The following is a 21,378-nucleotide window of genomic DNA, read 5'->3' on the forward strand; positions in this document are numbered from 1 at the left end:
CTTTATTGTGCCCTTAAAATATTCACTGATTGGGAAAATAGCTGGCACACAAATGAACTCCATCCCTTTTTTTTTGTTTGTTTAGCTATAGTGGCAATCACAGATTCGATCAAAATGAAAGAAGGTGACTCCCTCTCTCATTCCTGATGTCAATGAGGCTGGTCAAGATCATGTTCTTGTACCGGAAAACTACATTATGAACTAATCATACAAAAAGTGTCATCCTGTGTAGTAATATTACTCCATTTTTTTTTTAATTGGCAATAACGTTCAGTGAAATTCAAAGCTGCTTCCCATTGCTGGAGAAGAAATGACGTGCATTCAAATAAATGGAACTACATCTTCTCCAGCAGGGGTAAGCAGCTTCAAACCATAATGGATAGGGGCCTCACAAAATTAATGTATATTAATATGTATATGTGTGTATATGTAATATGTATGTATTAATATGTATATTAACATTTTAAGGTATGGTGGGTGAAAAAAACGACAAAAAAACCCCACCGTTAGCATATAGCCAATAAAGAATATCACTTGTGAGCACATTCACATGTCTTAGACAGGTCTGCAACCCTGCCTTTCAACCATTATCACCTAGCATACAGTGCTTCCGCTGCAGCAAGGGATTCTGGGAAATGCAAATGCACACAATGTGTCACCTTTTGCCTGAAATCCAGATTTTCATGGAACCCTTAAATGCAAATGTTCTGCTGTTCACACAGCTTTTAAGAACAGCATGGGATTAGATGCAAAGCCTGTCGAACCACTCACAGACAACTGTTTCGACCTTGTGGGTCTCATCAGTGTGAGGTTGGTTGTACTGGCTTTGCAATTTTCAAAGCTGGGTAGGTTTACCATACACATTTTAAGTTATACTGGGTGAAAAAGGCGACACAAAAACTCCACCTTTAGCATTATGCGCACCAATTGAGATTTCAATAGGACTCTAGACTCTTCCCTTGGCTTGTACTGTAGATGTTAATGGTTTCTATAATTGAAAACTATGAGCACAGAACACCACTGCTGTGATGAACCTCATCTGCTATGTATTTAAGTCTCCTTTTTTCAGTTTAGAAATCACATACTGTACGATGAAGAGACCTTTGCAGTCTCGAAATCTTACACATAAGAAAACCTTGTACTATTGATATCTTGGTCCATTAAAATTGAACACAAACTATAAAATATCTCTGATTTTCCTAGTAAAGCCACAATCTTCAATCATTTAACCTAGTAAACATGTCGGTGCCATGATTTCACTTTACACCTAGGAGGGACTGACTCTTTCAAATGAAAAGGTGCCAATCACCTACATTTAACAAGACATGAGTACACTTTGGTTTTAGGTGGGAATGTCCCTTTTCTCCCAATTCTTTCTTTTACCATAAGTATTTTCTGACTCTCACATCCCTTCTTCCATACAACAACATGAACACTCAAATACAGAAAACTATTCAGATCATTTCATACTAGTTTCTAATGCAAGACCATCACAGCTGTTGTGAACCAACTTCAGTGAACAAACTGATTATGGTCATTTTGTATTGAATTTTACATTCATGTAGGATTGTGAAGCCATTAAAGGGTAAGCATTAGTGTTCCTCATAGATTAAACTATAGTAACAGTGCTTTCAATACCTCGCAGGTCTATTTTACAAGTGTACCGAAGCGTATTTAAGTTTAAGATCTAAGTGGCTAAATCGACTCACTTTACTTAGCTGCAAGCTATGAAAACAACACATCCTTTGTATAACATCAAAAGGGGAATTCAAAATCTCCTAAGCATGACCTTTTATTTTGTTTATCTTGTTTTTATTCTTGCTTGGATGTTTTGTATCCAATGTTCGGTAAGGAGTTCTGGGTTTGTGATTTGTTTTATTAAGAAACTCAGATGTGAGCAGATCAAGCATAAAACTAGTAATGATAGGAACATGTGTGCTTCTTTTGATCAATCTAGTTTATTTAAAATCATGGTCTCTTATTAGATTTAAAAAAAACATTTTGTTTGGACTAAAATGTTGTTAATAGCTATTTGTTCAAATATATTTTAGATTTTTCTATATCTATTGAAGATGGGTTCCACAATTCCTGAGTGACCCAACAGTTCAGGGCTTCAGGGGTTGTTTCTGCATCAGATTCGGTTCAGATTGCCTCCTGCCACCCCTGACCATTCACTGTCCCCCACTTGTGGCTTATGGGGGCACCCCCTGTCACCATCCCTCCTCTCTCCCTTTCTCCTGTGCCCTTTGGAATGCTCGCTCCCTTTCCAACAAGTTCCTCTCTGTGCATGACTTCTTTTTCTCTCACTCTCTGCTCCTCTTTGCTATAACTGGGACTTGGCACACTCAGTCTGGCTCTGCTCTGGAAGCTGCCCTCTCTTATGGTGGCCTTTTTTCTCCCACACTCCGCACACTGATGGCAGGGGTGGAGGCGTGCGTCTCCTCATTCTGCTATTACCAAACTCTTCATATTCCTCCCTCCCTTGCTTGTCCCTCATTTGAGGCTCACACTGTCCAGCTTTTCTCTCCTCTCCCTGTCCACGTGGTGGTCATCTATCACCCACCTACCTCTACTCACACCCCTTCTGTCTTTATCTCTCACTTTGAATTCTGGCTCTCTTTCTTTCTCTCCTCAGACTCTCATGTTCTTCTCCTTAGGGACTTCAACTGCCATATTGATTACCCCTCTCTCCCTTGGGCTTCCAGCTTCCTATCTCTAACCTCTTCTTTTGGTCTTCAACAGTGGACTGCAGTCATCACCAAGAAGGATGGCCACTACCTAGATCTGTTTTTCTCTAAAAAAAAAAAGCTGTGTGTGCTGTGCACGCGCATAGTAAGTGAAACTTCTTTGACTTTTGTCACAGAAATTGTATTTGTGTTGGTGATGTTTTAATTAAAATTCAAAATACAATTTCAGTGACAAAACGCAAATAAATGTGACTTATAATGCGCGTGCTCGGCACACATCCCCTGTATTAGCTACTTGCACTAAGTGTGAATTCCTTGTGTGTATGTGTGTCAGTCAGTGTGTGTGTGTGTGTGTGTGTGTGTATGTGTGTCAGTATGTGTGTCAGTCAGTGTGTATGTGTGTCAGTCAGTGTGTGTGTGTATGTGTGTCAGTCAGTGTGTGTGTGTGTGTATGTGTGTTTTAGTAAGTGTGTGTGTGTGTGTGTGTGTGTGTGTGTGTGTGTGTGTGTGTGTGTGTGTGTGTGTGTATGTGTGTCAGTCAGTGTGTGTGTGTGTGTGTGTGTGTATGTGTGTCAGTCAGTGTGTGTATGTGTGTCAGTCAGTGTGTGTGTGTATGTGTCAGTCAGTGTGTGTATGTGTGTCAGTCAGTGTGTGTGTGTGTATGTGTGTCAGTCAGTGTGTATGTGTGTCAGTCAGTGTGTATGTGTGTCAGTCAGTGTGTATGTGTGTCAGTCAGTGTGTATGTGTGTCAGTCAGTGTGTATGTGTGTCAGTCAGTGTGTGTGTGTGTGTGTGTGTCAATCAGTGTTTGTGTGTGTGTATGTATGTGTGTCAGTCTGTTGCTAGGATACGGCAGGTGCTGGCTAGACAATTACCCTCTATTGGCTATAGAGGGCAGGGTATTTGCCTACAGTGCACAGATTTCAGGGCAGCTCCCTCTTTGCACATGAACATTGACAGGAGAGGGTTTCCTGGGTGAGGACAGTGACAGGAGAGGGTCCCCTGGGTGGGGACAGTGACAGGGGAGGGACCCCTGGGTGGGGACAGTGACAGGACAGGGTCCCCTGGGTGGGGACAATGACAGAAGAGGGTCCCCCGGGTAGGGACAGTGACAGGTGAGGAGGGACCCCTGGGCGGGGACAGTGACAGAAGAGGGTCCCCTGGACCCTGTGCCTCATACATCTGTCCTTAAGCCCAGGTCACAGTCCTGAGCCAGCCCTGGCTTTCTATCCCCCCATTACTCCCTGCCTGAGGTCCCGTCCCAGGGGTGGTTGCACTCATTGTCTCACAAGTGAACCTGCCTCCATACAGGAGACTGGGGACCCAGAAGTGTGTGTTCAGCAAGAACCACAAGTACCACAATGCACTGGGGGGGGCTGGAACCCGGAAGTGGGGGTCTCAGCCTGACATGCGCCCATTCGCTGCACCCCAATATGTGACCCTTTCCCCTGCCCCCCGCTCGGACATTATTGGGGGTCTCCCTCACCTAACGGGGGCGCGCATGGCTCCTCCTCGCAGCTGCTGCCGCCACCGCCCTCCGGGCCTTCCTCCCGGCAGGCCTCGATACTTCCGCTCTCCAGACCTTCCTCCCGGCAGGCCTCGCTGCTTCCGGCCTCCCCGGTACCGGAGGGGGCACAGGACAGGGATACTGTAGCCCGCGCCAGAGACATCAAGCGGTTTCCTCCTATGTGTGTCAGTCAGTGTGTCTGTGTGTGTGTGTCAGTCAGTGTGTGTGTGTGTGTGTGTGTAAGTCAGTGTGTGTGTAAGTCAGTGTGTGTGTGTGTGTATGTCAGTCAGTGTGTGTCTATGTGTGTCAGTGTGTGTCTCTCTCCCCCCCCACCCCGAGGTACACGACCGCGGAGCAGCCCCCATTCTCTACCCCCGGTAGAGCTGCGTTTCCTGCTGCAGGAGGCTCCCGGCGGAGGTACGGGGCCACAAGGGGGTTACAGGAGGGCACGAAAATGCGCGTGGGGTGCTCTTCCTCACCCCCCTCTGATGATGCTGTGTGGGACGCATTCCCTTGCACAGCCAACACCAACAGCCTCTTCTGCCGCCATCACTGCGGCGCGGGAGCGGCAATGGCGGCCGTTCACTCGCCCCCGATAGCAGCACAGTTGCGCAGCATGCAGACCCCTCAGCCATTGGTATTGGCTTTCTCCGGCAGCCGGGTCAGCGGCCTCCAGCCCCCCGGGGAGCTGCTGTAGCAATGCATCTGGGGGGAATGGCGGCACGCATGTGCTGGAGCGACCGGGGCTGAGCAGCTGAACAGCGCATGTGCGGCATAGCAGCAGGCAGCGAGCGGAGAACGGCGGCCATTAGGAGCGCCGCATCTGATTTGTGGAGCGGGTGTGATGTCAGTGTTGGGGTTGGGCTGTGCCAGAACACAGCCCGGCCTCAACTGCCAGCACTGACGTCACATCCGTTTCATTTCTGTCTCCACAATCCATTTTTGCCCCAGTTCGAATGAGGTGCCACTAAGGAAGTTTCACTTCAAAAATTATCTCTCTGATTTCTCCATTTCCCCCATTCCTCTCTCTGACATCACCTCATCTAATTTTCTCTCTCTCACTTCTCCCCTTCTCCACCTCCATCTACCCCTCATTTCAGCAGAGACCTGCACTCTATTAACCTACCAGCTTTTGATTCCACTTTACGCTCCTCCGTCTCCTATCTCAGCTCTGTGCCAGATCCTGACAACCTGGTCAGGAACTACAACTTTGCCCTATCCTCCTCTCTTGATGTGCATGCCCTGCTTTCTCTCTGCCATTCTCACCCTTCTAACCCCAGACCCTAGCTAAATAGCCACATGTGCTTGCTGCATTCCTGCACTCGTTCCTCTGAACGCCTCTGGAGGAAATCTCACACTCTCGCAGACTTCCTTCACTACAAATTTATGCTATCCTGTTTCAACTCTGCCCTCTCTCTCGAGCTAAACAAACCTACCTTTCTTCACTAATCAACACACACAAGTCTAACCCACGCCGACTCTTCTCTGTCTTTGACTCCCTACTCAGATCATCCTCTGCTGCCTGTTCTTCTTCCTCCATCTCACCTCAGGACTTTTCTGACTATTTCAAGGAAAAGGTGGAATCCATACATCAGGACACCCCCTCTGTATCCTCCTCCCATCCTACACCTCTTCCAAACTCTCCTCCTGCCTTCCTTGACTCTTTTTTCGCTGTCACAGAGGAGGATGTGTCGTTGCTGATCTCCTCTTCTCCCTCTACCACCTGTCCTCTTGACCCGATTCCCTCCCATCTCCTAAAACCTCTTGCTCCTAATATAATCCCTACGTTCACACACATTTTTAACTCCTCCCTCTACTCTGGTACCTCTCCCTCCTCCTTCAAACATGCAATAGTTATACCATTACTCAAAAACAGCAAGCTTGACCCTACCTGTCTTTCTAACTATCGACCTGTTTCCCTCCTGCCTTTTGCCTCTAAACTACTTGAATGTCTTGTATTCTCCTGCTTGCTCCATTTTCTCAACACCTATTCTCTCCTAGACCCTCTACAATCTGGCTTCCGCACCGTTCACTCAACTGAAACAGCCCTCACTAAAATAAATAATGACCTCCATGCTGCCAAAGACAGAGGTCATTACACTCTGCTCATATAACTCAACCTATCTGCAGCATTTGATATTGTGGACCACCCTCTTCTCTTTCACATTCTCCATACTCCTGATATTCATAACAAAGCTCTATCCTAGATCTCCTCTTACCTCTCTTATCGTACTTTCAGTGTCTCTTTTGCTAACACCTCCTTCTCCTCTGATACCCCTGGGGTAACCCCACAGAGAGTTGTCCTGGGACCTCTTCTCTTTTCACACTTTCTCTAGGTGACCTAATCACATCTCTGGGTTCAAATATCACTTCTATGCTGATGACACACAAATTTAGTTTTTAACCCCTGACCTTACACCTGCTGTACAGACCAAAGTTTCTGAATGTCTCTCTGCTATATCATCCTGGATGGCGCCCTCCGACTTAAACTTAACATGACAAAAACAGAGCTCCTCATATTTCCTCCCAAATCAGGCACTACTACCTCCTTCTACAGTACTGTTGGAAGTACGATCATTCACCCAGTAGCCCAAGCACGCTGCCTAGGGGTCACACTCGACTCCTCTCTCACATTTTCTTCTCACATTCAAAATGCATCTAAATCCTGTAATTTTTTCCTCCGCAATATTACAAAGATACGCCCTTTCGTCTGTTGTTCGAGTACTAAAACTCTGACTCAGGCCCTCATTGTCTCCTGTCTCGATTACTGTAACCTCCTGCTGTCCGGCCTTCCTGCCTCTCACCCGTCTCCCCTACAATCTATCCTAAACGCCGCTGCCAGAATCACTGTACACTTTCCTAAATCTGCCTCAGCGTCTCCCTTGCTGAATTCCCTCTCCTGGCTTCCTATCAAATCCTGTATCACACACTCAATTCTCCTCCTCACTTTTAAAACTTTACACTCTTCTGCTCCTCCTTACTTCTCAGCCCTAATTTCTCGCTGTGCACCATCCCGACTCATGTACACATACTGTATATGAATGGCATACCTGCCACATGTTAAGATGTAAACTATTGTATTGCATGGACACAGCCAATTTATTAGGAAATTAGTTGGTGTTTTTAGGGGTAAGCATCAAGCAATTCAATTCATAAGGTTCAGTGTTTCAAGCATTCTGAACACCACCTGATCAAAGCTGGAGGTACCGTATGGGTGCATTCATACCTTAAGGGGTCAGTTCACTAAAGTGGTATATATGAAAGATCAGATATTCTTTCAAAAGAGTAGCTACTCCTTCCTCTCATATTTTTGCTGTACCTGTACATTAATTGAATGTGTATTACATGATTTGGACACACAAAAAAAACAATGAGTTCAAGTTAAATGCTTTTAAATGTACTTGCTGTTTTCTGTATTCGACAACTTTGGGGGGGTTGGGGGGAGATCGTATCTGCACCTTTAAATGTTTCAGCTGGAGAAGAAGCTTCAACAAAAAGATTTATCAAAGAAAGTTATACAATCAAGCTGATAAATGATGCAGTTTGTGTACAAGCTTGGAATTAGTTTTTTGTATGGGACACTCATCTGGGCTTATTCAAATACCAGCAATAGTGCCAGTTGGGGTGCAATCACACAGAAACGCCTATTTACTTGTGAGCGGTATAATAAAAAAAGTTTTAACTGCTGACCTGCATAATGTAAACTAGAAAATGTCATATATTCATTAACCTCCCCGTTGATGTAGGGCAGCCTTAGCTGCCGCTATGTTCACAGCTAGTCTTTCCTGCAGAGAGAGAATTAAACCCTTTATATTTTCGTTACATAGTTGTAACGGGTGCTCCCTCTGGCCTGACCCACCCAATCTCATATTGGCCCGTGTAGTCTAACCAGTCCCCCATTACAAGGCGTGTGTGGTGGTGCACCTGCAAGTAACAGGACTCTTGAGTCTCCCGCTTGGTGTTATTAGGGGATGTCATCAGGACAGGTAGCTGAGGTAGTGGGTGCGAGTCCAACTTACTTCATGTGCAGCGCCTCCACCTCATCAGGATCTGTGCTTCCGCAGGGAGATGGTCCTGGTGAGGAACTCCTTCTTGGTGGTGCCATCCACTGCTGAGTAACTTCACACTCACCCAGTGGAGGTATCTTTAACAATGGCATCTTTATTTGCATGGTGGTATGGGCAAGCTGCCCCTCACAGACAACAGCTCAGCCACTCATCTCTTTGCAGCACTCTCTTAGGAAGGTCCCTTGTCCCTAATAGAGCTGCTTTCCACCTTTACTCTCAGAGAGAGATTCCCCAGCTTCTCTGGCTGCTGTCAGCTCCTCTCCTGAGCTGCTTTGTCTCTCTCAGCTCCTGTAACTCTGCTCACTCTGCTCACTCCTCTAATACTGCTCCGTCTGCTCACTGACTCACAGCTAGCAGGAGACACTGCAACACTGTTGCAACCTTCACGTGCCTCTCAGTGAACAGGCAGCACAACAACAGGAACTGACTTCTAACTTTAGGCAGTGCTGTGTCTTATATCACCCCCCAGAGAACAAACCTGCTCTGTACCACTAAGTGGGGGCACAATGCATGTTGTCACTTCCTTTGGGGACATATGACACCTCACCAGGGTGTGAGGGCAAACCTCCATGATAACTACTGGCATTCCTGCATACTTACCAGGTTTACTGCCAGCATGAGAAAGAGATATGTACACCAATCTTACACATGGCTACATTCTCCCCCTGGTGCAACCCCAACCACCCGGCTGGGATCTAAATTTGCGGAACCTTCCTTCAGGTAGCACTGCAAAACATAACAACACATTACAGTACATATCTTTTCATCATACAATAACAGATACATCCTAACTTTAGATGTATAACAACTAGGATTACCCCATGCTGGAGTATCCATTACTGGGACTACTCTACCCTCTTAAGGTGGCTTGCGCACAGCATGGTCCACTGGGCTTAGAGCATCAATGCTGTAACACTCTAGGGGACATACTGTACACCCACCATCAGCCCATAACTCTGGCTTGGATGCTAGTGGACTGAGAGGATCATGCCCATACATTTCCCCAAGGCAACTCCTGAAGATGTAGACTATCCCCTCTTGACTACACCACTTCTCATCTAACCCGCCAGGATCCCAATTTTCTGAATCAAGGGAACCCATTTCAAACATAAGTTCGTTCTCCCAGGGACGATGAAAATTACGTACCAACTTTTGGCGATCCCTAATAACTCGTCCTGACAGTGAGGGCACATAGGGGGCTCTCCGGGCAATAGGCACCATATGAGCAACATTACCCAAATCCCCAGATGAAACTCCCAATGTTCCTGGAGACCCAAAATTTGACCCAAGGCTCTTAGGATCACATCCCACCCCAACAGTACGATTGTCATCATTAGTGCAGTATAACATTCGTTGCATAGACATTTCCCTCCCCGACCCCTCATCGGAGACAAAACAGTCACCCCAGTCCAGATTTTCCCCAGTCCATTCTTCAAAAGTGGCTCGGGACTCCCCAGACAACCCTTGGCTAGACTGGGACCCATAGGAAAAAGTGACAGGTGCAGGGGTTTTAACTATGGCCTGGGGTTGGGCATAGGGAAACACCGCCGGCATACGCGGGACTACGACCCGCAACTTCTCGCTACCTTGCCCAGTACCATCGGACTGGCACCCCGGTTCACTCGCCTCCTTACTCCCAGGCTTCCGCAGGGCCTGCTGGCTCTTCTCGGACCCAGGCAACCGGGTACAGCTGCTTGGCCGAGAGGACACGGCCATCTCGCTGGACTCGCCGCCATCTTGCGTTGGGTTCCCAACCGGAACCTCTTCCTCCAGAACGACCTCCGCCATTGCCACCACCGGCGCCTGTGGGGGGTTAGGAGGTTCCTCACCACTCCGCTGGCTTGCGATGTGTTCCTCTGTGGTAGGCCGGACTGGCTGTTGTAGAGCACACGGGCCTACATCATGGTCCGCAGCCGATGGGATAAATGTCTCTTTATCTTCAGCTTCACTTGTGTGGTCCGCCGGCTGGCGCATCACCACCGCTGGTTGACTACTGTCTTCAGTAGTACAGGATGGGGATAGGGACATCTCCGCAGGGGAACAGCGTCGGGGCGCTTCGCATTCGCTGATGGCCCTCGGCCTGAAGCGGTCCTGCTCCAGCGGTACCAGTGGTAGCGATCCCCCTTCTCCCTGGGCAGTCACCTTACCCTTCGTTGATTCCGTCAGGAATGGTTCCATCATCTGGGGTTCCGGTTTTGGAACCGGATCTGGAGCCGTCTCTGTCATCGGAGCTTGGAACTCCTCACGCTTAGGCAGATAACAGCTAGACACAAGCAGGATTGCTCCTTTTGCAAAGAAAGTAGCTCCCCAAACAAGTTCTTTTCCCAGAGATACACAATCAGAGTCCTCACACCTCAAGCTGGTGATTCCGTCATTGGATACTTCCCGGAATCCTTTAGGCAATGAATAACTGGCAAAGATCCTATCACCCCTCCTCCTTTTATGTATACACGGGCACAAAAGAAAGGGGTAAGTCACTCTTTTGGCCCGCCATGCCCCTTGTAGCTGAGGTTGTGCTTTGCTGCATTCTGTTTCGTTCTTAGGGGGAACAGAAGTTGCTACTGGCAGTTCAATGTGCTCACTCCCCCTGGTGGACTCTAGAGGAGGGTCTCGTAGACTTGTAGGCTGACCCAGCACAGGGGCGGAGTCAGTCATAGTCCATGAGGGCGCGGCTCCAGCTTTCGCGCCAAACTCCCCAACGGGGTGGAGTTTTCTCGTTGGCGCCAATCCTGGCCAACAATTAGCAAACTGCAAAGTTGCAAGACTTTCTGCAGCTGGCCCAAGCGGTATCCCGGGAACGCGGGAACCGCCATGTTGGTTAGTACTGTCTTTCTTCATCACATTTGAGGTAGCGTTTGGCTGTTTGTATATTGAATGATAACAAAGTCCATTTCGTTCCTCCCCTCTAGCAACACTGTCGTCCTCCCTAGCCTCAAGGTTACTTTCCCGAGAGCATAGACAGGACAACCCCGGCGCAGCCACGGCTGTCACGCCAGTCTCCAACAGGCTCACAGAAGTCTCTTCTGTAGCTTGTTCTTCTTCCACGCACAGGTCATATGCATGTTCCTCGGTTACCCGCCTTCCTGGACCTTCTGCGCTCTGCAGATCCTCCATTCTGACGGTTCTCTCTGCCCCCTGCCATCCTGGACCTTCTACTCTGTGCAGATCCTCCATTCTGACGGTTCTCTCTGCCCCCTGCCATCCTGGACCTTCTGCGCTCTGCAGATCCTCCATTCTGACGGGGCTCTCTCTCTTTCTACCAAGGAGTGGTTCTGACTCTGTGCTGAACTACTCACAGTGCAGGGGCGGGGCTCTGGTTTTGGCACCCACACCCAACCCGGACAATACTCTGCAACAATTTCTTGCACAGTCCTGGTGCTCTCCAGACTTGGCGGGAGCCGCCATCTTTGGTGTGACTCACTGCTTGAGAGAGCCTCCAATCTTGCGGTCGCCATTCTTTTCTCTGTTATCGCACATGGAGCTCCTCCATCCACACCGATGCAATAAAATGCCTTGTGCACCACCTTGTGTACCTAATGTAGATCTGACTCGTGTTTGCACTACCTCAGGCTAGGCTCACTCTTTCTGTGTCTACTGTAACGCTTTCCTCCAGTCTGTGCTCCTTGGTAAGTGGTCTGGAATGGAGACTAGAGTACTCTGGCTCTTCCATGCAGTACTTTGGGCGTCGACCTACTTTTGGCTAGCCTAGTGCGGACCCTTCCAGAATTCCTGCTCTCAGTTACCAGTTTACCCCTTCAGGCGTCCCCCGCTAGCGCTACCTCAAGGCGACTAGAACAGCAATAGCCCCCGGCTCCAGACTCACTAACCCCTAACGGATCCCAAGGCGTCTTTGCGGCATGCATCTCCAGCATCTCCCTGACTACCCCTGGCCCCGTCCCACGCAGCACAAAGTGGCAGCAGACACTTTCCCTGTTTCCTATTGTGTGCCTAGCAAAAGCCTGTCCTGTTGACAGGTATCTCAGCAGCGCCTCCAATTGTAACGGGTGCTCCCTCTGGCCTGACCCACCCAATCTCATATTGGCCCGTGTAGTCTAACCAGTCCCCCATTACAAGGCGTGTGTGGTGGTGCACCTGCAAGTAACAGGACTCTTGAGTCTCCCGCTTGGTGTTATTAGGGGATGTCATCAGGACAGGTAGCTGAGGTAGTGGGTGCGAGTCCAACTTACTTCATGTGCAGCGCCTCCACCTCATCAGGATCTGTGCTTCCGCAGGGAGATGGTCCTGGTGAGGAACTCCTTCTTGGTGGTGCCATCCACTGCTGAGTAACTTCACACTCACCCAGTGGAGGTATCTTTAACAATGGCATCTTTATTTGCATGGTGGTATGGGCAAGCTGCCCCTCACAGACAACAGCTCAGCCACTCATCTCTTTGCAGCACTCTCTTAGGAAGGTCCCTTGTCCCTAATAGAGCTGCTTTCCACCTTTACTCTCAGAGAGAGATTCCCCAGCTTCTCTGGCTGCTGTCAGCTCCTCTCCTGAGCTGCTTTGTCTCTCTCAGCTCCTGTAACTCTGCTCACTCTGCTCACTCCTCTAATACTGCTCCGTCTGCTCACTGACTCACAGCTAGCAGGAGACACTGCAACACTGTTGCAACCTTCACGTGCCTCTCAGTGAACAGGCAGCACAACAACAGGAACTGACTTCTAACTTTAGGCAGTGCTGTGTCTTATATCACCCCCCAGAGAACAAACCTGCTCTGTACCACTAAGTGGGGGCACAATGCATGTTGTCACTTCCTTTGGGGACATATGACACCTCACCAGGGTGTGAGGGCAAACCTCCATGATAACTACTGGCATTCCTGCATACTTACCAGGTTTACTGCCAGCATGAGAAAGAGATATGTACACCAATCTTACACATGGCTACATAGTCATCAGAAGTCTTTTGGAAACTGCAGCTGTCTTTTTGAAGTTTGTTGCTATTTTATTCTGGTTTTGGAGGTAAAGTCAATTAAAAGAGCCGGCCATCTAAAGGTTTATTCTGATAGCCATAACATGTCATGTTCCCAGGCTGATCAAAATAAGAGTCCATTGCAAACAAATGAAGTAGCTCTTTGCCTGTAATAATCCACTGTACCAATCAGACGATAAAACTCGAGGCACTCAGTTCACAACCAGAATAATGTTTTCTGCATGAGGAGCTTAGATGCAGACCTTTTTAGAAGTTACAATCTCCAAGGTTATGTAAAGGACAAATTGGTGTACAGCAGGGAAAAGTGCTCGTAGGATGGTTCCTTTCATCTCACAAGGCAATTTCGGTATTTCATCTTTAAAGCTGCAGTTCCACTTAGTAAGTCAAAAAGTATATTTTCTCTGAAATTCTAATGTAATACCTTAATTAGGAAAAATAACAACTCACATCAAAATTAGTACATATGCAGAAGAATATATTATAATAAAGGCATTTTATCCTCCCCCCCACCCCCCCCAAATATAAACAAATAAAAACTTCACAATGGATTTGCAGTTAGAGACCCAATACTCTCAGAATCATTTCAAATGTAAAGTTGAAAAAGATCTCCCATTGTCCAAAAATGGTGATAAATCCCTACAGGTGGAGGGCGCTTTTACTGCTGTTTTGGTATTGGTTGTAAAACAAAAGTTGTGTTTTGGTTCTTTTGCAACTGTGTTGGTCCGAGATTTTTTTTTTTTTTTACATTTTGTGAATAAACTCAAGGTAATCATGAACGTTTGTTAGCTTCTCAAACTTTAGAAAAATGTTTGCAGATGTATTTATGTGTGAAGCTGAAAGTTTGCTTAGCTCTTATAAAAATATTAAAAAAAAAGTGTTTTGGTTTGAGTTTTGTTTGGATTCGAAAGTTTGTTCTGAAGTTCGACTCCAGTTTTCCAAACAAATGTTGACGTCCGCAAAGTTCAGATATTAAACCCACAAACCTGCTCATCCTTACATATTTCCCAGTTTCCCCCTGGCAATGAAAGGAAGTGAAAGTGCTGTATACAGCAGAGACTGCGACTATTCTAACACAAGCCAGTGGCAATCGCCAAAAAGACCCAGGTACATGCTGGATACATGCCTTAAACTTGCCTTAAACTAGACCCAGCATTGCTGCATTGATTAATGGCCCATTAGATTAACAGCGGGGGTCCCTGGCAAAGTTCAGATATCAAACCCACATACCTGCTCATCCTTACATATTTCCCAGTTTCCCCCTGGCAATGAAAGGAAGTGAAAGTGCTGTATAGGTGTTTGAACCAGCATCACCAAAACACAGTCTCCTCCTATTCAATATGCTGTGTTCAGCCTGTTAAACATGCAATACACCCCAAAACCCTTTGTTATTTAAACTTGGTAGAACCGGGGAGTCACGAGGAGCTTACAGATCAAGGAACCCTTCTGCTTACCAGTTTTTTTTAGCTTTATTTTTTTACCAGAGCCTGGTAAAATGTAACAAATATAGTCACCAATCGAAAGCTGCAACATCATCTCTGATTAATTGTAATCACTTTATTTAAAAATGACTTTTTTTCCCAATACATTTAGAAATAAATATACTAACTACTTACATGGACTGAAGCAGAAAGCAACACATAAAATACAGCTTCAGCCATTATGTATTTTCTTTCAAGATGTAACCTTCTCTTGACATTCTTTACTATAACACCTTTATCCCACTCTCCCTCTTCCAAAAACAAAGTAATATACATAAACATTAGTGTATTATTCAACCACAACATACTTGTAACAGTGGAGTACACATTTAAACCTTTCTATTGCTATTAACACTGTTATAAAAAGTAAGGTTGTAGCTTTAGTATAGCTATTTCACACTCTGAATTTTTTATAGAAATCCCATCCCAAATCCTTCTCTCTTCCCCAGTAGTAGCGCAATAAATAATCGCTATAATTACATGGAAGAGGAGGGTTGTCTTAATTAGAAATTGGGAATGTACGTGTTATCCAAAGTAACATTTGAACAAGGCCTTTATGGGGTTTTTCAGTTTTTCTATTTTCATAACTCATTTGCATGTCATTACCCAGAATCCCTAGTTGCGGTAGAAGCACTGTATGCTAAAAGATAATGGGGAAAAGCACTGTCCATGAAACATGTGAATGTCCACACAAGGGGTATTTTTTGTTAGCTGTACTCTGTTTTCATGCAAATCTGTCCATGAAATGAAAACACAGAAGGTAACTAAAGATTATACAGGAAAAGTGATTTTGACCTTGAGTATGAATGATGCACATCTAATGCTGTACTAAAATTGAAAGCATTTTGTACAGTTTGTAAAAGAGCGCTTGTTAAAATTAAGCCCTCAGGGATTTATGCTTACCCAACATTTAATTAAGGAAATAGCAAAGAATAATTTGTTAGCATTAATGCCAAAAGCAAATGTAATTAATGAACTCTTGTGGGTTTAGGGTCCAGTAAAATATATATTAGAGAAAAATGAGCCCTTTGACCATATTTTATTGTACAGCAATAAATAAATCCTGTTCTCTATTTCTTCAGAGATTCTTCAGTTCTTTCTCTTAATTGCCTTACTGGGTCTTTTAAGATTGCTGCAGTTATGCCTTTGTTGAAGATGAACTAAACTCAATTTTCTCCAAACCCATTATGATTCAGACTCCAGGTGATACATTTCACCCCTATGAAGTTAATTAAATATGAAAAATAATCCTGATGAAGGTTCTTTTTGGATCTAAACACGGGTCTGTACTATGTGAACTGTTTATTTTTCATTTTATGTAAGGGGTTCATGGATTTATTTAGTTTTGACTACCAAAATCTGAAGCTTTACTAACATTTTCCTTTTGGCTCCCTGTCTTATCTCTCTGGACTTAGACTCAAACGTCATTCAATGATAAACAAGACTATCCAAAACCAGACTACTATTTTTACTTGCTTTTTCAAAAACAAGCTGTTCCCCTTACACACAGATGTGTACAAATGTTGTTGCACCAGCTAGAGCGCTCCCAAGTTAGGGTGTAAACTTCACCACTTTGTATCGTGGGGCTGGTTCAAAACAATAGCGGCTTCTGACAGTGGCACGTGGTGCATGTCCTGCTGCAATAATAATAACATTATTCAGCCCTCTTCAGATCTGCATATAAACTAAATACTGCCGGTTGACCTCACACACCAATGCTTTGCACCTCCTGCTCTCCACTAGCAAGAGCAGAACATCAGACACATTGGCCATTTAGATATAAATATAATGAAAATGTAGTTTTCAGTAGCGTAGCCCTCCCTGCCTGGCTCCCTAGGGAGATTGCATTGGTGTGTTATGTATGGCTACTCCGCATGGGTTATTTCGAATCAGGGGCTGGATTCAGGCGGCTGGGCGGTGAGGTAGCAACGTTGTAGAATAATGGGCGCCAGGAACTTTTGTAGTACAACGGTCATTTATTCCATTCAAACACATATTAACTATGTTGCACTGTATTTCATATCAGAGATACAAGAATATGGTTATTCGATTAGTGCCCACTCTTAACACTTGAACTTTTACTTTGTTGTGCTACCTGGATGTGGGTGTGCAAATTATTTCCCCCTTTGTTTAGTTTGCTGTCACATTTTAAACACTGAGCACTTTATATCCTTCCTCAGTAAAGGATTTTAATTATGAGAACTGTTTCTATGACTACAACCGATTAGGAAGGAATTGCGATACCACCTGTAGCTCTTATCTTAACTTACTTATAGTAGTGCATGTATGTCTTTATTTATATAGCGCCATTAATGTACATAGCGCTTCACAGTAGTAATTCGTGTGACAATCATATAAATAGCATATAATACAAATAACAGGCCATGCGAATAAGTGCTTCAGACATAAACATAACATTTAGGAAGAGGAGTCCCTGCTCCGAGGAGCTTACAATCTAATTATAGTACAAAGTTTTAGGTATTAGGACAAGAAAACGGAGACCCCCTGCTTCAAACCTATGTAAACAAACAAAAAAAGGCTGCTCCTTTAAAGAGACAATTCAAGTGGCGCTAAAAAATGTTTTTTGTTTTAATACGTGCAGCCTTTGATTACCTTTATTGAAAACGAATTACCTCAGCTGACGATCAATCCATTCTCCCGCAATCAATCAGCGTTCACTAAATTGTTGAGAAAATGCAGGGAGCTCAGGGACCATGGAATATGCAAAAAATGAAACACAAATACATAGTGCAATACTGTGTAATAAAATGATGGAATGAATGAAACACCTAATGAGTGCACACTCACACTTTGACAATAGTTCGTAGGCGGTGTACCCTTCCAGGGTAATCTCTGAGTGCTGGTAGAAGACTTGACGATGATGTCATCAGTCCTAATCGTATGTCAGCTCCCAGGTAACATGCAAATGTATACACAAGAAGAGGCAGACTAAGTGTAGGGAGTAAAACAATTTAGTGGGTACATTTAAAAATGGCCACTCACATTTGAGTGGATACCGGTAGTTTGAAGCTTCTCAAGTGGACGCAGCTCACTTCAGCAGCTGGTGCGCATGCAGCTGCCAGTGGGAGCTCTCTGCTCACGCGTCCTTCTTTGGTGGTGTCGGTGCTTCGGGAGACGTCACAGGATGTGACGTCACTGACCGGGTCCGTCTGGGCTGGGGGTGTACGGCAACTCTACGCATTTCACAAAGGGTATGCAAAAGAAGCCATATTGGGCTATTTGTGGCCTAATAACCATATAAAATCAAATTTGGCCAAAAACAGCCAGAACACCCATTTCCTCATACATAGGATTACTGCCTAAGTCTGCAAACATGGATATATCAGGCAGACAGAGCAACATTTTGAGGCATTGATTTGCAGACAGTGACATCTGGGAACTTTAAGTTAGACTCCGTTAAGGCTTGATTTCCTCGGGCTGCTCCCTTTGTGTGATGTCACTGTGTGTTCAGTAAATGCTTGTACAGCCCCCTCCCCTCTGCCCCTCTTTGTTGGCTCTATGAAATGACAGGGTGGGTTAAGAGTTGTCATGGAACAGAAATACCCATGTCTGCCTTCTCTTTTTCAGCCCCCCTTCCCTTGGCAGTTCTGCCTGCTTGCTGTACTTGGATGTGACTTTCCTTGCAGTTTTACTCCTAGTGCAGATGGAATGGATACTTTATGTTGCCCTTTCCTTCCAGTCTGTCACACCCCTGGTTGCTCTGGCAACATCTCCAGTCCGCCAGTTAATGGGCTTTCCCATTTCCCATTCCCCCCTGTCCTTGCTGACAGTTAGTGCAGTCTCACTTCACTTTTAGTGTGACCCTTGCCCCTCACTTCCTTTTCCACCTAAGATCACAGTGAGTACAGACCTGTCTGCATCCACCCCTGGTAAGGCCTTTCTCTCTTACCATAGTCTAACCCCATAGAAGCATCCCACATAGAGAAGCACTCTCTGCCTACACTACACCTACAAGTTCCTGTTGTTTTCTACTTCTGCAATAAAGTTAAGAAAGACATTAAGGACTTGTCATGCTTTGGAAGAGGGAAGACATGCGTTAAAGCTAACTGAAGCTATTCATACCTCAATACGTGACCCTAGTTTCAGGATAAGAGTAAAGGAAACATTTAATTGGCAAACACTTCCCCTAAGATGTATAACTACCCGACTATGTGTCATTGCACCTTTAAGACTTCACTTTGTGTTCTGTAAATTTGCATCTCGCAGCCCCGTTAAAAAACAGAAATCCCTTCATCTGTTAATTATTTATTTAGTCACCTGAAACAAAAGTGCTTTTTTTTTATCACTTCCCTACCCATGGTATTTAAGAAATACAGGTGAATTACCAGGGCATACGAGATTAAAGTGACAGGACAACTGATATTGAGACAGTATTAAGGCCTCACTTTCATTGATTAGATGCCACTGTAAGTATTCACTTTTTGCTCTGCTGCCTCAACAGTGAATGTCTTTTGAACTACAACTCTCCCAGTAATACAAACAGCTTGGGATGTCAAAGACAAAGTAACCGCTATAGGCAATTAGTACAAAGGAGCCAGTTACTAAACAGTGGTAAGCCATAAGGCACCCTATGCAACCTATGGCCTAGCACTGTTTAGTACATCTGTTCCAAAGTGTTTTGGGCGGTCTACGCGAAAGTGGAACTTCACCACAAATCTGAATTGTTGCATGCCCACGGCATGCTTTCTTTTTTGCAAATGAGCAAACAGTTTTCTGACCATAGGAAAATATATATTTGGCAGTAAAAGGGTGGCATTTGCTTTCGCCCTTCAGGCAAAAACTAGTTTAAACCATCCAAAGCAAAGTACAAACTGCTTCCGTGTAGAAATACCTGAACCTTCGTTCAGACACCACAGTAAGCTTAGAAAACTGATTGTGTTTTACACTTTGTAATCTCGGCAAACTCTTCTTGTGTGATTTACGGTTGGAACGCAGCAGCTGCACACTTGACATTGTTTGCACGACCATTGTTCAGGAGGAAAAGCAAAACACTCATTTATTACGTTTTAGAACAGTTCTACCGGCATGTCCTTATAACGAGGGAAATAAACCGAAGGAGACATGATTGCTGCTTGGATGTTTTTGTCTCTGTTTACGGTAGGTCTGTTGTCTTTTGTTTATCCTTTCCAGGCAGCATATGTGTTAGCAGGGTAAGGAGCCAAGGGCAAACCCTCCTAGAACCACAGTGAACTCCTGGCAGTAACATGTTTAAGGGGTTACATGTGGGTGATTGTTGATACCTTCCTTTACCAAAAATCACACTTAGCTATATTTACCTACAGCTATATTTAAATATTCTTCACGTTAGTCTGTAAAGATGGTGAGCGGAGACTTGGGAGCAGGTTGAGTTCCTCTTGCTGCTCCCTTTTGTCTGGTGTCACTATTTGTTATACAAGAGTTTGTACATCCAGAACCGCCTCTGTACTCCCCGTTTTCTTTTTGTCTCTAAGAAGGACAGAGTGAGCTAGGGGTAAAGAAAACACTCCACTAACAAACTCCCCAATTCAGAAGACCCTTAAAAAAATATCAATTAGTAAATTAATTCACCTCCCCCCCCCCCCCCAAAATAACGAAGGCAGCCAAACGCTTGCTATTAACATGGTTAGATTAGTGAAGTCAATTAGACTGTTCAGTTCATTAATAAAGGTTTTTTTTTCTGGCTGGCTACATGGAATTGCACCTTTAAGTTACAGAGATAATGAAGACGTACCATTCAAACTCCATGTCTTAAGTAGATTTTAATCAAGTCCTTGTTTTCCAATCCCAACTCCAGTGCATGCTGGATGTCCTGCATTTCTATGGAAAGGGGACATTTGGACTGGACTACAATCTAGTGACTGATAGGACGTTTGTAAATACTAATAATAAAATAACAGAAATGTCAACTTGAAAGCAACATTTCTCCCATCTATGGTCATTAGGACACACTCAAAAAATCCTTGGCAGACTCACCTGGACTGCAAATAAGTGACTCACACCTATTCTTATTGCACAACTTTTAAGATGTTATTTTCATAACCTTTTTAATTATGAAATCTGCAGAACTGGCATGTTGATGAGGAGAATGAATCCCATATATATGTATACCGGAATCTGTCTGTTACTCCAATAAAAAACAGTACCATTTAAAAGAATCCTGCATAAGTTGACAAATATGATATGTATTATGCTTACTACATGGAAAATAATATTAATAATATTCAAAACTACAAGTTCTGAAGTTTGAAAAGTAGTGTTAGAATTGGGTTGGACCTTTATGAAAGTGCTTTACCAAGTTGTGTTACTGTATGTTTACATCACCTTAGACTTTACACATTTGTATTGATGCAGAAAAAAATTGAGAATTGGCCTTAGACACAGAAATGAATAGACCCCATAACAATGCCATCTTCAGTTTATTTCAAGATGTTATGGAACAAGCTCTCCATTGCAGCATTATGAAGACATCTCTTTTATGCCAATAAACATCTGCTTCAAAATTAATACTTTGCTGGTCCACATAGTAATTCTTAATTTTTAACCCTTTATCCAGTGCCAATGTCTCCTTCTAAAGGTGTAGGAATTTACAAAAAATTCTGAAGTAGAATAAATGTAAGTTGATATCCATTTGGTTGCTAATTTATGTACACAATAGCAACGATAAGCCCATAGGGGTAGATTCACTGAGCTCCATTGTGGGTTAT

At 44.7% G+C, this 21,378-nt stretch overlaps 1 protein-coding gene across 4 annotated transcripts in view; it reads left to right on the forward strand.

The window, feature by feature from the left end:
* Positions 1–21,378, forward strand: part of PALM2AKAP2 (PALM2 and AKAP2 fusion) — a 367,169-nt gene that overhangs the window by 234,265 nt on the left and 111,526 nt on the right. The window contains exon 1 of one of the 4 annotated variants that reach the window (XM_075593670.1): positions 19,769–19,792. The exons of the other annotated variants lie outside the window; for them this stretch is intronic. Coding sequence (XP_075449785.1) covers positions 19,772–19,792 — 21 coding nt within the window. The 5' untranslated portion in view covers positions 19,769–19,771. Of the gene's footprint in view, positions 1–19,768; positions 19,793–21,378 lie in introns of those variants that run through there. 4 annotated transcript variants of the gene reach the window in all.

Source organism: Ascaphus truei, chromosome 1, assembly GCF_040206685.1.
Source record: "Ascaphus truei isolate aAscTru1 chromosome 1, aAscTru1.hap1, whole genome shotgun sequence".
Lineage (NCBI taxonomy): Eukaryota > Metazoa > Chordata > Amphibia > Anura > Ascaphidae > Ascaphus > Ascaphus truei.